Raw genomic sequence first — 14,486 nt, 5'->3', positions numbered from 1 at the left:
TTACAGCGTTAGGGTGAAAAATAATATCTCACTTTTTGCCTGGATTGGAACATTGCAAACCTCATCTCCTTTCATTGCTATCTATCACATACAAGTATTGTCTCAGCTGAATTTTGACATTTGGTGAAATTGGTTTTCCCAAATTAGTCTTTTAGCTGCATCAAAGCCAGATAGATACCCACAGAAATCTGAGTGAAGCATTTTGTATGCACTTGCACTCAGTGTTTAAGTCTGACTTTAACTGAAAAATTAAGATAAATGCTATTCTGTGAGTTAATAATTAATCAGCTCTTATAATTGGGATTGCCTCAGTTAAAGTACTTTTACAAGTTTTCTTATTGTCCATGTAGTGCAGCTAAAGTCTATTTAAATTCAAAAGTTAACTTATTCAACAAACAGACTGTGATGGTTTCTGCATGTTTTTGTCCTGTAATGTCAGAAATGTATCATTTTTTAAATGTAAAATAATCAGTTTAAGACTTGTTAAATAACTTTTAACAAGTCTTCCCTGGAATATTCATCTCTCTGCTCTCTGTTTCAACGGCAAAGGAAAAGACCTTCATAAGGAAGTGTTCATAATATGCACCACGTAGCAAACACTTTTTCAAAACGATAGGAAACAGTGTTACAACAGCTTGCAAATCAAGGAACAACAAAGAAAGAAGCTCATAAGGCTCACACAGTGGAATTTAATATCTTTCCATTTGACATTTGTCTGAGCTTCATACTCGGATATTTCCCCACTGGTAAGATATATCACCTTTGCTTTTCAGCCATAAGCATTTCTATCCTCTTGTGAAGAGCAAAGCAAATGGAGTATTGTTGGTGGGACTGTGCCCAGCTCCCTGCATTAATAACCCAATGCTTTCCCTGTCTGCCTTTACAATGAGCAATATATTTAAGTGCAGCTAAATATGTATTTATAGTATTGGTTTTGGCACATTTTTTTTGCAATAGCATGAAAAAGCCTCATTGCTTTCTTGATAATTGTTTATAAATTCATTATGCTGGTTTTAAAAGGACTATTGAACAAAGTTAATAAGATTGTAACATATTATGCCTAAAATAGAAGCACAGTGTGCATCAAATCATATCTGCAGTGATAGGTTACTGTTATTTTGTCAAAGGTAAAAACAAACAGGATTTAAGGACGGGAATGATCAAAAATAGTTAGCAGGTTACAGTAAATTGCACTGCCATGTGAAGAGTTTTATTTTTTTCTCTCATGAAATATTTTGTATATTTTAAAATAAATATTCTGTGGACTCCAGCTCCCATTGTATCAAATGTGCAATACAGTGCTGTTTTCGAGGAAATGAAGTCTGCAAAGCTGTGATGTTGTGGACTGAAGTGTGAACCCCTAGATATTTAACAGTGTTTTATTTATCAGTTAGTCTCTCAGCTTTGTCTGATCTCTGCACATGGAAAAACTCAAAGAAGGGGTGAAGGAGGAAGCAAAAATAAATGGCTGTGCAGGCTCCTGGGAAACAGTGCTAATTCTCAGATCACCATCATTCTGGGATTAAAGATGTCTGTGTTTACAGGAAAACTGAGCCAGTATAACATCATGATATATTTTATTGCATTGCAATAGCCCCATTCACTCATATAGTAACAGAGAAGTAATTTTTTCCAAGTCAAATCTCAAGTTTTTCTCCCAAATTCAGAGTCACATTTTTTTCTGACCAAATTACATTTTTATGAACTTGACCCTGAAATCACTCTTTATAACTAGACGTGTTGGTTACCATGGAAACATCGTTCCTGTTTCCAAACAGATTTCGTCAGTGTAACAGCAAGCTCACATGTGCGACATGTCTACGCATACACAAAACCCTTACTCAAGACTAAATTGTTGAATAAGGTTTTTGTCTTGAGTAAAGCCAAAAATCACCTGACATGAAAGGGTTAAATTTCAATAAATGTTGCTGAGAAATACGGCTTGCTTAATATTATTAGCTACATGTTTAGCTTGAGCAAATAAATTATCCAGATGCTATCAGCAGCAAAATTAGAAAACTTTGCTTGGTGTTGACTTTTTTTGTCTTTGTGCCTTAAATCCTTTTCCCTCTGATCCTCTTTGGTTCCCAGAACTGATGTAGTGAGTCAAGCCGTTGTCTTTTTGCTGTCAAAGTAACATTGTGATGCTTAAATGCAGTAGCATTGTACCACATAAGTTTATTGTAGAAATGGATATATCAGAGTTTTGTGGTTGATTTTCAGTCTCAACTGAAACAAGTGTTTCATAATGAACTGAAGTAAAATATTCATAAAGGAATAGAAACATGAACATCTCATTCTAGAAACCTAAAATCCCATCCAGGGACTCTTTATAACTGTACGGTAGGTAACTTGCACTTAAATATTCTGAAATTCATTCCCTTTTCTCTTCCTTTTCAAGGACATCAAGTTCAGTATTTACCTCTCAGATCTTGATTTTTCTTTGCTCATGTTCTATAGTGTTTTGTAAAAGTCTCGCAGATTTTTTTCAAATGCCACTCTGACTCTAAAAGGTTAGACATTTTACATACTAGAGACAGCGACTGAGTTGCTATTGAGGCAGTGCTGAAGTGCCTCTGGGTATAAATCCACTGACAAATGCCAACAGACTTCTGTTCGAAAATCAACTTATGCTGATTCAGGAAGTTTACAGAGCGCGGTTTCTGCAAACTGCAACATGTACACTAGATACCAGAAGAATGCAGCTCTATTTTTCCCAATGTACTTTGATATTTTGTGGGTTTTATTTATTTCCAAGAAACTTTTCTATATTTTCTGATGATTAATTTAATTGCTGACTTACTCTTGACTCTCTTTTTCTGTTTTTAAATTCAGCTAAAAACAGAAATAATTTAGTCGACTGTGATTGGTTGGTTTCTCATGAAGTATTCAAAAACTATTTACCATTGAGTGATTTAAAAATGATTAAAATCTCGATATGTAATCTATGCATAGTAATGTGTTTGTGGAATTAATTTTATTCAGTTCAAAGTTAATTAACAAATAAAACTAAACATAGTAAATTCTGCGTACTCATAAGCAATGACAGAATATGTAGCTGGGAATACAACCAGACCTTTTGTTAATTTTAACTCTAATTATTAAAATTGTATTGCCATTAAGTGTGTTAATGATTTATTGAAAAACTGGGTTGTGTAGTATTGTTACGCGTCATCAGTATCTTCCTTCAGTAGGAAGCAGTCAGTGCTATACAAGTTTTGGAAAATAAAGAACAATTTTTCTTAAATAGGAATTATGCTAACCTCCAGGAACAAATACAGTGTCATCTAAAATAACTCAAACTCAAAACTTTCTTGGTGCCAAATCTTATTCTTTCAGCAACAGAACAATTTTTGTGGGAACTATTTTGCATCTTTGTGTTAACAAGCGGCTTGTGTAAAATACATTTAAATACCTATATGGAGATAATATAGATTTCTAGAATAAAAAGTTTACTATAGTAAAGTCTTCAAAAAGTTGGTGTTGATGGTTATTCTCTTGTGGTGATCTCTGCTGCAGCAGATCTAAAGAAACCTCTACTGCAGACACTCTGTTGTTGAATTACTGCTTAGTGAAGAAAATGCTCATTGTTCCCTTTTTATTTTTATTTTATGACTCTTCTTTCTTTGCACAGTCTGCTTTGGAAGCTCCAGAATAATCCACAGAACCAAACCAGGCTTTTTTATCAGTTCACACAGACTCTAGATAATATCCCACTCTTCACCATAGACTTATCAACTTATGAATTTCATGTTATAGAAATGTCTCTGTGTGAATGTTGTGAAGCTGAGAGCATATATTCTAACTTGTAAATAAGTCTCTTACACAGAAGAGGCAAAATGTGAAAATGAAACAAATCATTAAAGGCATTTCTGATTGAGACAGGTTGTTGAAACTGTACACACTCCTGAGAAAAACTGCAGATTTTATGGGGTTTAGAAAATGAGACAGAGACATTTTCAAACTTTTTTCCCACATTTGCAAAGACGTTACCAGAGATCAACATTAACTTGCTGTCGATAGTACCATTTAGGAGGAGGGTATAAAAATACTCAAAATATTGTTCTGTATGTTCTGCATGTAACAGCAAGATAGAGAAATACTGTATGTTATGGTGTTTTTCTAACATAAATTGCATGGAAGTGTATGCTTGTATATCACAGACATTTATTCATAATTTTTATGTTGCATGTTGAGAGTGAATATTTTTGAAAATTCATATTTAATGTTAAAGAATTGCTGCAGGATATTTGCTGGGTTTGGTCAGACTTTTATCACCTCCAGGCTGTTAGCCAATGCAGCAATGGATAAACTGGGTGTGTGTTGCAGAGTTTTACGCTCTGTATCTGGGAAGAGAGCTGTAGCTTGGCATTCAATGTTAATGACTCATAAATTGAGAACCACTTGATCTTTTGTTGATGGGAGTGTGTCACAGAAGGGTGGTTTTTATCATGTACAAGATTAGTCAGAGTTCATTTCTGCAGTGTTCATTATATGCTTTATAAACATTTTAAAGTATATTCAGTCATCTTTTTTCGCATTAGGTGCATATTTTATTGGTCTGGATTTTTTTGTTTGTTTGTTTAGATAAGGTCAGGATTAATAAATGCTCCGGGTTTGTGAGTGTCTTTTATGTCTATATATGTGGGTGGAGTGAGGTTATTTAATCATGGCTGTTCAAGTTTAATAACCTCAAGCGAGTCATCATAAGGGTTCAATATATTGAACTTCTGTTGTTTAAGGGGCCACTATATTTGTGCTGATATACTTTGGTTTGTATATTTTGACAGTGGTGACGGTGAGTAACCATGTTGTTCTGTCCAAAACACTAAAATCACATAAATGCCCCTCTCCTACCTTCTCTTACAAACCCATCACTCCCTGTTTTTGTCACACACTCCAGCACACCTTCTCTCTTGCTCGCTCACTGTTTGCTTTGTTCTCACTTGTTCCATGAAAAATTTATCAGCTGTGTAGCAAAATCACAGAGCCCTTATTTAAACTTGTAGTCTCTCTTCATTTGCCTAAGGCTTGAATGAGCAAACTTGTCTGGAAAAGTCGTCTTCTTTTTTTTTTACAGTTTTATGTCAGTGTGCTAGTCGGGTGGGCGTCCAATTTGATCTTGTAGTAAGTGATGCAAGTATGTGTAACCCAATGCCTTTTTGACCTGCCGCAGGAGGAAGGAGCTGTCTAATGTGCATGTACTGTTTGAACACTGTTCCACGCTGACACATCAAGGGCAATTACATAATGCTTAAATCCTATTGATTTTGACACAGAGAAGCAGAGATCAATGTGTTTTCTTGTCTGTATAAAGTGCCTACTTAAAGTATTCTTATCCCTTTAAACTTTTCGCATTTTGTCACACTACAACTGCAAAAGTCAATGTATCGTAGTGAATTTCATGCAATACATCAACACCAAGTAGAAAATAATAATGAAGTGGGCAAAAAAAATTCATGGTTTTCAAAACATTAGAAAAAAAATCTGGACAGTGCTGCATCGGTTTACATTTACTCTGATATCTATGATGTCTTGTCCAACACAAGGGCCTTCAGAGGGATCTGTTTTGTGAAGGCCTTTTGCTTGAGAAGATTACAAACAAAAGAACACATCAGACTGAAAATAAGAAATCCATCGCTAAAAGTGTGCTTTACAAAATCTCATTTGCAGATTTCAAAAAGGAGCACAGCAAACTTTTGGAAAAAAGATGCTCTAATCTGACAAAGCCAAAATTGGACTTAGACAACAAGGAAGCACTGTGTGTGTCCTGCCAATACCATGGTTCACCTTTTGAGCCTCTCTTGTAACAGTATAGGTATGCTTCCCTTCAGCAGGGACATGCAGCTGGTCAGAGTTGATGAACAGAAGGAGGAAGCACATACGTTCATTGTAATCATAGAAATGACTGTTTGTTGTAGGCTCCTATAGGAGCTGTTAACAGCTGGATGTTAATTCTGTTGCAGTGTTGCGTCTTCTAAAGGAGGGAGTAGACCTCAACACTGCCACTTCCTCAGGGGGATCTTTGCTGCACCTGGTAAGATACTCCCATTACGGTGATTGTTTTAATAACCGAATAAGGAACAGCCCATCTATGAATATTATTTTTCTTTGTTTTGTCTTTTGTTTGTTGTTGATGATCTCCTCAGGGCCTTAATAATTTTTTTTCTCAGAAGACTATAATTATCAACTGTTCTGCACAATAGATTTTTACAAAGATCAATTACCATGCCATATGATTTTCACAAGTATTAATTATCACACACAATGATTCTGTTTCGAGGCCAGTAGCTGCCTGTGCCTCTGGATATACGCTTTTCTCAAATATGGGATTTGAACTACTAATGAGAATCATGGTCTCTGGTTTTTCTGCAGTGTGCCCGCCATGATAACGTGTTTGCAGCTGAGCTCCTGATCGAGCGAGGCCTAAATGTCAACCAGCAGGACGAGGACCTGTGGACAGCCCTGCATGTAGCATGTGTGTGCGACCACGCAGATATGGTGTTGCTGCTCCTTCTGGTGAGCACGATGCACAAACACAGACATGCAATTAAGTGGGAGGATTAATCCACTAACATTAAATGCAGCAGAGCACTTTATGGTTGTAGTAAGATTGATTTCACCGATTCTTCTATGTCTGTTTGTTACTCACAAATTATGTTAGTGGTTTGGACTTGGTTGACCTTCAGATTTCTTGCTGAAGTCGCTTGCAGCTTGTCAGCCTACTGGCATCGCTCATCTGATAATTTACCTTGGACTGTTGGCATATTCCATTGATGAGCTCTTGTTCAATCCAGAGGTTCTCAAAGATGACTTTCCATTCCTTTAAAAGCCCATTTACATCTTCAAAAATCAGAATATTTCCAAATTTGCATTACCATGATATCAAAGAGAAAGCTTATTATGTGGAGAGTGTCTTGACTAGAGCTAAGGTTGCACTGATTAGGTCCAGAACGAGAAATGTGCCAGCTGCAGGGGAGGGCATGCACATCCAGCCTAGTCACTCTGTGGGTTGGCACGGCTCTGCTGGTGCTGATTAGACCCACAGAGGACTGACTGGCATGAAGAGCTCTACAGAATCTTGTACAGCCTGGTTCCTCTGATTAGCTCCTGAGTGATTGCTGTTAACCTTCTGTTAGATCAGAATAAGACGATTCTGGGAAGAACAAAAACATCTGGAGAAATCCCTGGAAATTGGTGTTAATTCACACGTGAGCTGCTACTGTTTATGCCTTCATATATGTGAGGATGCTTGTGCGTATTTAGATGCATTTAATTTCCTTCCAAGCAGACTCATTTACTGCTTCACTGGAGACTGTGACTAAATGTTTACCCGTTACAACAGAGAACGCTATTTTCCTGTGAACAAGCGATACAAACAGGAGTAAACTCTGTAGGAACATATGGTAATAGAAAATAAAGGTCGTTTTATAGATGAAAATGTCTTTCTTTATGCGTGGTAGCAAGACTATGACTGTGCAGCGTGTTTAGAGGTCTAAAACTTTGTAAAATGATGCTTCTGATTAAGACTGTTTTTTTGGATATGAATGACAACTTTATCATTAATAGGTTGTGGCAAATTTTAAAAACCCAATTTGACTGGAGGCTAGTATTAATTTCCAGTTCCTTGTTCCTTCTAAGCACCTTTTCCTGTTACCTGTATTGTTATGGTTTGAAAGTCATTTTGGATAAAAGCATCTGCCAAATGCATAAACATTAAACAAACTGCGCTTAGCAGTAGCAGCAGTCTCCCTACCACTAATTTAAAAACATTTTGTATTCATTCATTTTTTTTTATGTAGTGGCTGATTGGAAGGGATTTCAACTTTAGAGGAAAGTCCTCTTCTGTATGAGATAAATCTTGAGTTACATTTTGCACAACTTGTTTGATTTGATATACTTATAAATGAATGAAGGGTTCCACAAACCCTTCATTCATTTGGCATTTTGAATGACAATTCAAGATGTCATAGACCTATTTTTGATTTTGACCTAATTTTAGTTTTATTAGTTTTAGACTTATGTTCTTCCTTTCTGACTACAATCCTATCACCTGTTCATTCCTCTTAGTGGTGGATAATTATTTCTTGTTTGTCCTCATCTCTTGTCCATTTAGCTGTTTGCTGCCAGGATTTTCATGGTCAAAATTTTGTTTTACAACTTATTTTGCACCATTTTACAGCATCTTTTCTGTGATTTCCTAAACATTTTACAGTAACTAAGGTCTAGTAAACCATTGGTGTTTGTGCCAGCTCCTATCTCGTAGTCCATGGAAAAAACATTGGCCAAAAGTGAAGACAACAAATTGAAGAAGAAAGAAAAACCAAGATCAAGTTCATCTATTGCCTACAAATATTCAAATCTTTTGATGACCTTCAGTTTAGACAGACTATTGCATGACGTACTAGACTCAGAGTCAGTACAGACCCAAGACATCTAGCAGCCGAAGTGACATGGTAATGACAGGTTGATTTGTTTTCCTTGGTTTTGCCAATACTTCTACCTGCTGCTTAGTGAATTCAGACTTTCTGTTTCTAAATAATTACGGGATGCTTCTCTGTCTGAGTGGCTGTAAGTGATCTTCTTTAGGTCCTTAATCTAAAAGGTTTACATTCTAACCGGAAATTGAAGAGTGATCTTACCGAAAGGAGCCTGATTGAGCCATCCTTATCTTTGACTGGCACAGGAAGGAACACACCAGCTAATATGTTCTAATCTGTTCTGTCCAACTCTGCCATCTCTTTCCTCATTTCTCTTCTATTGCTCTGTACGTCTCTCCGTGATTTCCTGTTTCCAATCTTCATGCAGGGAGACTGAATGATTTATTCTTTTTTTTTTCTGCTGACGGAGAGGTTTGCCAGTAGTCTCTCATGGGCACAGCAAGGGGTGGGGGTTGATGAGAAGATGGAGTACTTAGCAGCCAATAATATTAATTCCCTTATCTTCTGCTTCCAAACAGCAGGGAAGCAAGCCATTAATAAACTGTGTTGTTTCCAGTATTTTGCCAAATGCTCCAGTTTTGGACATTGACTGTTTAAAAACGCTGGTGGGATTTGGTGAGATTGGTATTTAGCAAATAAAAACTTGAATGCAGGCATGATATTTGTAAATGCCAAAACACTAAGAATAAATATAACGTTCTAAAATATAAAAGACTCTTTTCTCTAGCTTGTGATGTTGTATTGAAACAGCTAAGACTTTGCTATGCTTAATTAATGCACATTGTTCAGATTTTTGATTATCTTAACCTGCATTTAACCTTCCTGTAAGAGTACAGGTGTACAAATTATTTTTTAACATATTTGTTATTCAGAAACTTCAATTTAATTTATTTTCTTTTCATTTTATTTTACGTTGAAATTTCCTAAGCTACCGGTAGCTGAAATTTATTTTTGAGTTTAATCAGAACAGTCTGACTAAAGGAGACTTTGGGAAAAAAAAATATCCATATATTTTTTTGCCTGAAACCACTAGCACAGCTGTCGCTTTCTTTGCTAGAAAATTATGAATTTATATCTGCAGAACTCTGAGACTTTTGAAAAGACATTCTCTACTGAAAGCCTCTGGCTTTTTCATCTACTTAATGTAAGAAAAATATTTCTGGTTCTTGGTTTCTCAGGGAGACAGGGTGATGCATTTAGCGACTGAAAACATCTTTTACATAAAATCCTTATTAGGAGTCAATTTCTTTGTGCATCTTTGATCATTTTGCTTCTAGATTCATCACCAGATGCAACAACATTGCCCTACCATTGTAACTATTGTTCTACAAACAAAAAAAAAAAAAATAATCCACTATCAAAAATGTTGCTTTGCTACTTTTATCATATTACGCTGTATAACTGTACTGGTAAGTAATGCTTATTTTCTGTGTAAATAATATTTTCAAAGGTAAATACAGCATGTAACTGTTACCACACGATTATTCTTCTCACAATATATTTCTTTGCTAAATTAAATTGAATTGTATTGTTCATCCCTATTTACTGTCAAGTTGTAAGCTTTTCTCTGTTGGAGTTGGTCTGTCAAAACACAACTGTTGAAATAGAAGTGTATCGACACATTTTTGGTATAAACTAGTTGCGATGGGTCACATTTTTTTTGCTACAAGCCTATGTATTTTATTGCATGCCATGTTTTAATATAAATTTTAATCTTGTCTCTGGTCTTTGCTGGTTGTTGTCCAGCTAATTTTCAAACCTGGTCCTCTGTGACTGAGCAAGACAAGATCTGTTAACCTTCCTGACAGAGTGGTATTGGCTGTTTCTGGACCTTGAAGTTAATTATGCATTCAAGCCGACTTCTTCATTATCAGTAATGCAGTGCACAGCTGTACCAACTGTAAGGACTGCATGAAACATACGACAACTCCCTAATTTGAGTCCAAACAGCCACAAATGCTCAGGGTATTAAACTTAGAGTTGAAAATATAAAATCAGATAGATGAGGTTAGAAAGTGGACTATGTGCTTGTGTGACATGTACAGAATATTATGTAATGTTGTTTTTGTGCTGCACTGTTCTCCACCTCCCCTCCAATCAAGTTCTTTGTTTCTCAAAAGGTGCTTCAAACTTTGATATTTCCTGTCTTTTATACATAATGATTAAGTAGCTGCTGGCTGTTTCCAGTCTTATTACCTGCACATTGTCTTGTATATTCCTGCAGCTAACTTTCATTGGCAAGAAAAAATACAACTTTCACTAAATAAAGGCTGACACACAATAGGCTCACAGAAAAAAAAAAAAGAAAAAAAAAACAGATTCAGAAACTGTAATTGAAAATCTTGTGTGTCCTAAGGAGCCAATTCTTTGACATTTTTTGTGTAGTTGAAATGAATGCTTTATAAATAATAAATAATGTTTTAAAACTTTGTTGAAGTAACTTTTTACATGATCTGCTCCAGGTTGAGAGTTTCAGATTAATTTCTCTATAAACTTGATTTCAAAGAATACATTTTGTAGTGTTCTACCTGCTGTTCCCATTTTATATATGCTTTATGTATAATCAATCAATCAATCAAATTTTATTTGTATAGCACATTTCAGCAGCAAGGCATTTCAAAGTGCTTTACATCAAATCAAACACAAAAACACAATGCAACATAAAATCAACAATAAAAACACAACATCAAGTCAGATTCTGTCAATAAATTTGCAATTGATTATGTTTCAAATACAACTCTAAACAAATGGGCTTTTAGTTGAGATTTAAAGGACACTTCACCTAGAAAATAGAAATTAGTTTTACTTTCACGTTTTCCAGTCATGCCATAGAACCTTTTAGAAGTCTTGGGCAAAATAATGTGGAACTAAAGAAATTTACATGGAAATGTCAACATTTTCACAGAAACATAAAGATATAGCTTTAGATAACCTATTTACTTCAGCAAAAAAGAAAAAAAAAGGTAGATTTGGGGGTGAGTTACACTACACAAAATTATGCAGATTTCACGGTATCACTAAAAACAAAAATCACATGCTATCATTTCATTTAAGATCAGATATTCACAAACAAAAATACTGCTTCATTTGCTACTACACTTATATTATTATATTATATTATTATTAGTTATTTGGCTGCAGCCCATGATGCTGCAAAAACACACAGGTGTAGAACAGCAAATGGATCATTGATTTGTCACTAAATGGTCATATGCAACACAACCTTTCAGCATTTTGACTTCTTACATTCACTACTCACATTTTCTTTGAATTTTATGGTCTTCTTTAATACTATGGTGTAACCTTTTTTCTAAAGCAGAGGAGGACTGATGGGTGGAACTGGTTCTCATGATGCAATGGCGTGGATCTGTAGCCATCTTTAATTTTTCTAAGGCCATTTTACTCAATGTACTGACATGGCAGAGCAGAGGAAGCACCACTTTCATTCTCTAGAGGAAAACACCTTTTATAACCCCCCCTCTGTCTCAGACATGTAATTAGAAAACATTGATTAGGTTCTGAAATCACTTAAAGCCTTTTGTCTCATCTCTTGCTGAGATGGTGAACTGTAGTAGATGCACTCTTGTTGAGTAAGCACACATTAATCTCTTGACATACATGGATAAATGCAGGCTACTGATTCCCTCACCCCTAACTCTCAGGTGATTATCTAATAATTTATTTAATTCCCTGTATTTCTTCAAAATATCTTCAGTGCCAGTCAGATCTGCACCTGGAATGCCTTGATAATTAGTTCCAGTTTATCTCAGATTCAGGTCTGACAAATGTTTGTCTTTTTTTCTTTTCTTTTTTTTTTACAGGCCGGGGTTAACATTTTGCTGCAGGACATCAACGGAAACATTCCTCTGGACTACACTTTTGAGGGGACAGAGACCAGCTATATTCTCCAAAAATATCTGGAAGAAAATGGTGAACCTTTCTTTGAATCTTTTATGTTCTTTTTTGTGATCTGTTTTCCCCCCTTTGATTACGGTGAAACATTTTTTGTCATATTCCATATGTCCTGCTATTCACAAACCATCAGTAAGATAAATGCTTAGTTTAATGTTTAATTTACATCCATGCTGGAACTGTGCTAAATGGTTAAATGAGCTGCTCTCTGCGTGAACGTCACCCTGTTTGAAGGTGAAATGCAGCCACAGGCCCACTGATAGCAAAATTTGATTTGGACCGTTGTCTATTATAGAAAAAAGGACAAGGTCAATAGTTCAGCTGAAATGGAAGAGATAAACGAGCAGGAAGAGGAAATTGATTAAGAACTGAATGAGAAGCAGTAAAAAAAAAAAGTTTTTAAATAAAATATGCACAATGTCCATAAACATCTATAGAAATAAATATTCTTTCCCCCGTTTGAATGTGCCATCAGCCTGCATGAGCCTGCAACAAATCACATGACAAATGGCACAGTTCTTTCATAGGATCGTGGATTTATCAAGACCACCCACCACAGACACACAAACACACACCGCAATGTTCATTTCAGTTTTCTTCCTTCTGTCACCCCCATGTTGTGATCTTCCAAACCCACCTCCTTCCCACTGGGATTTGCCTCCATGAAGCATACTCTCACTCACAAGGGTTTCATCAGCCTGTGTTGCTATAGCAACAGGGTTGTATGCTCTCTGTCCTTATCAAGTTTGTGCAGTTACAGAAAAGACAGATTGTCCACGTTTGACGGTGCCAGGAGGTGGGTGCTGAGGGTAAATGTCCTCTCATTCTCCTTAATGAGTCACTACCTTTCATGGCGCATTAGTCGAGTTTAATCAAGACGTTGCTTGAAGGAACTTCATATGAAAACTGTAAAGTATGCAGCTCTGCTCAGAAGTTTGCGTAGACTTTTCAGTAGCATAGATGTCAGATTTATCGAGAACTTTTGATGTGGCTGTTGAACCGTTGTTTTTCTGTGGTGGCATGAATGTACAAACAGACTCTGGCTCTTTCTCAATGTCCACTGGATAATAAATAAACAGGGAGAGACAATACATAAGTGGATGGGTTTGAGGTCATTGTCATGTCCAAACACCCAGTTATGATTAGATTGGAACCCTCTGATTAAAACTGACAGATAAAGACCAAGATCTAAGCGCCAGGTTCAAAATCAACACCTTGAAACTTAGAATTCACAGCTGCTCAGACAGACAAGCCAGATACCTTATTGACAAACTTAAAAATAAGACATTATGAACAGATGAGCAAAAGACTTTGCTGTTTGGCCATTATGCCTGTAAGATTTGAAAAATAATGTGACGGTGGTTAGGTAGCATTGGTAGCATTGTTGCACAAAGTTAATGGAATGATAAAGAAAGAGAATTATCTTTGAATTCTACCTAACCTGAAATCCGCAGCCAGGGGGTTTAAAGTTGAAAGTGGGACACAATTAGGTGTTCAGCCAAGATAATGACCCCAAAAACATCAAAGCAGCTTTAACTCCGTAAGATCCAGTGTTAGAATATTTCGTCATCTCTGTGCTGACCTTTTTTCTAGTGTTTTTTTCACAAAGACTTGGCAATTAAGTGTATTGTTCAGTTTTAGAAAGCTGTTGGTTAGAAAATTTCCATGTTTATCCACAGTATCTCAAAGTTACACAATTTGAAAAAATTAGATTCTAATTTTTGCTACCAATTTTTGCTTTAAAAAAATCAACTTTTGTGTAATGGTGCATAATCATTCCTCTCTGTAAAAGCGATTCAGATGAATTATTAACATGCCTGGATTAATATAAAATTCTTGCCAGGGATGATTTTATTTAAACTTCTGACTAGAATTGTAGGTATTATGATCGTTCAGACGAGGGCTCTTCATTAAAATTTGTCCAAAAGGCACAATTTGTCCTTGCAGATTGCGTGGGAGTCAGCCTTTTCAATTAGCCATGCAATGTTATCACTGTTGATATTTTATTTATTAAATACAAGCCTACACATTCCTAGCTATTAGTTAGCACATCCTGGAGCAGTATTTCATGACATTCCTGCCTTGATTTACAGAAAGTGTAATCTCCCTAAAATGTTTCAGGAAGAAGGAAAC

General features: G+C 36.0%; 1 protein-coding gene across 5 annotated transcripts in view; it reads left to right on the top strand.

Moving 5' to 3' along the window:
- myo16 (myosin XVI) overlaps positions 1-14,486 on the top strand; it is a 107,825-nt gene that overhangs the window by 29,190 nt on the left and 64,149 nt on the right. For all 5 annotated transcript variants that reach the window (XR_006372040.1, XM_044130952.1, XM_044130953.1 and 2 more), the window contains exons 3-5: positions 5,967-6,037; positions 6,376-6,519; positions 12,263-12,371. Coding sequence is in view for 4 of the 5 variants with exons in the window: in XM_044130952.1 (XP_043986887.1) it covers positions 5,967-6,037; positions 6,376-6,519; positions 12,263-12,371 (324 nt within the window). In the remaining variant the exon portion in view is untranslated. The remainder of the gene's footprint in view (positions 1-5,966; positions 6,038-6,375; positions 6,520-12,262; positions 12,372-14,486) is intronic.

This window comes from Gambusia affinis, linkage group LG11 (genome assembly GCF_019740435.1).
Source record: "Gambusia affinis linkage group LG11, SWU_Gaff_1.0, whole genome shotgun sequence".
Lineage (NCBI taxonomy): Eukaryota > Metazoa > Chordata > Actinopteri > Cyprinodontiformes > Poeciliidae > Gambusia > Gambusia affinis.
The sequence above is the reverse complement of the archived record's forward strand: the minus strand, read 5'-3'. Positions and strand labels throughout refer to the sequence as shown.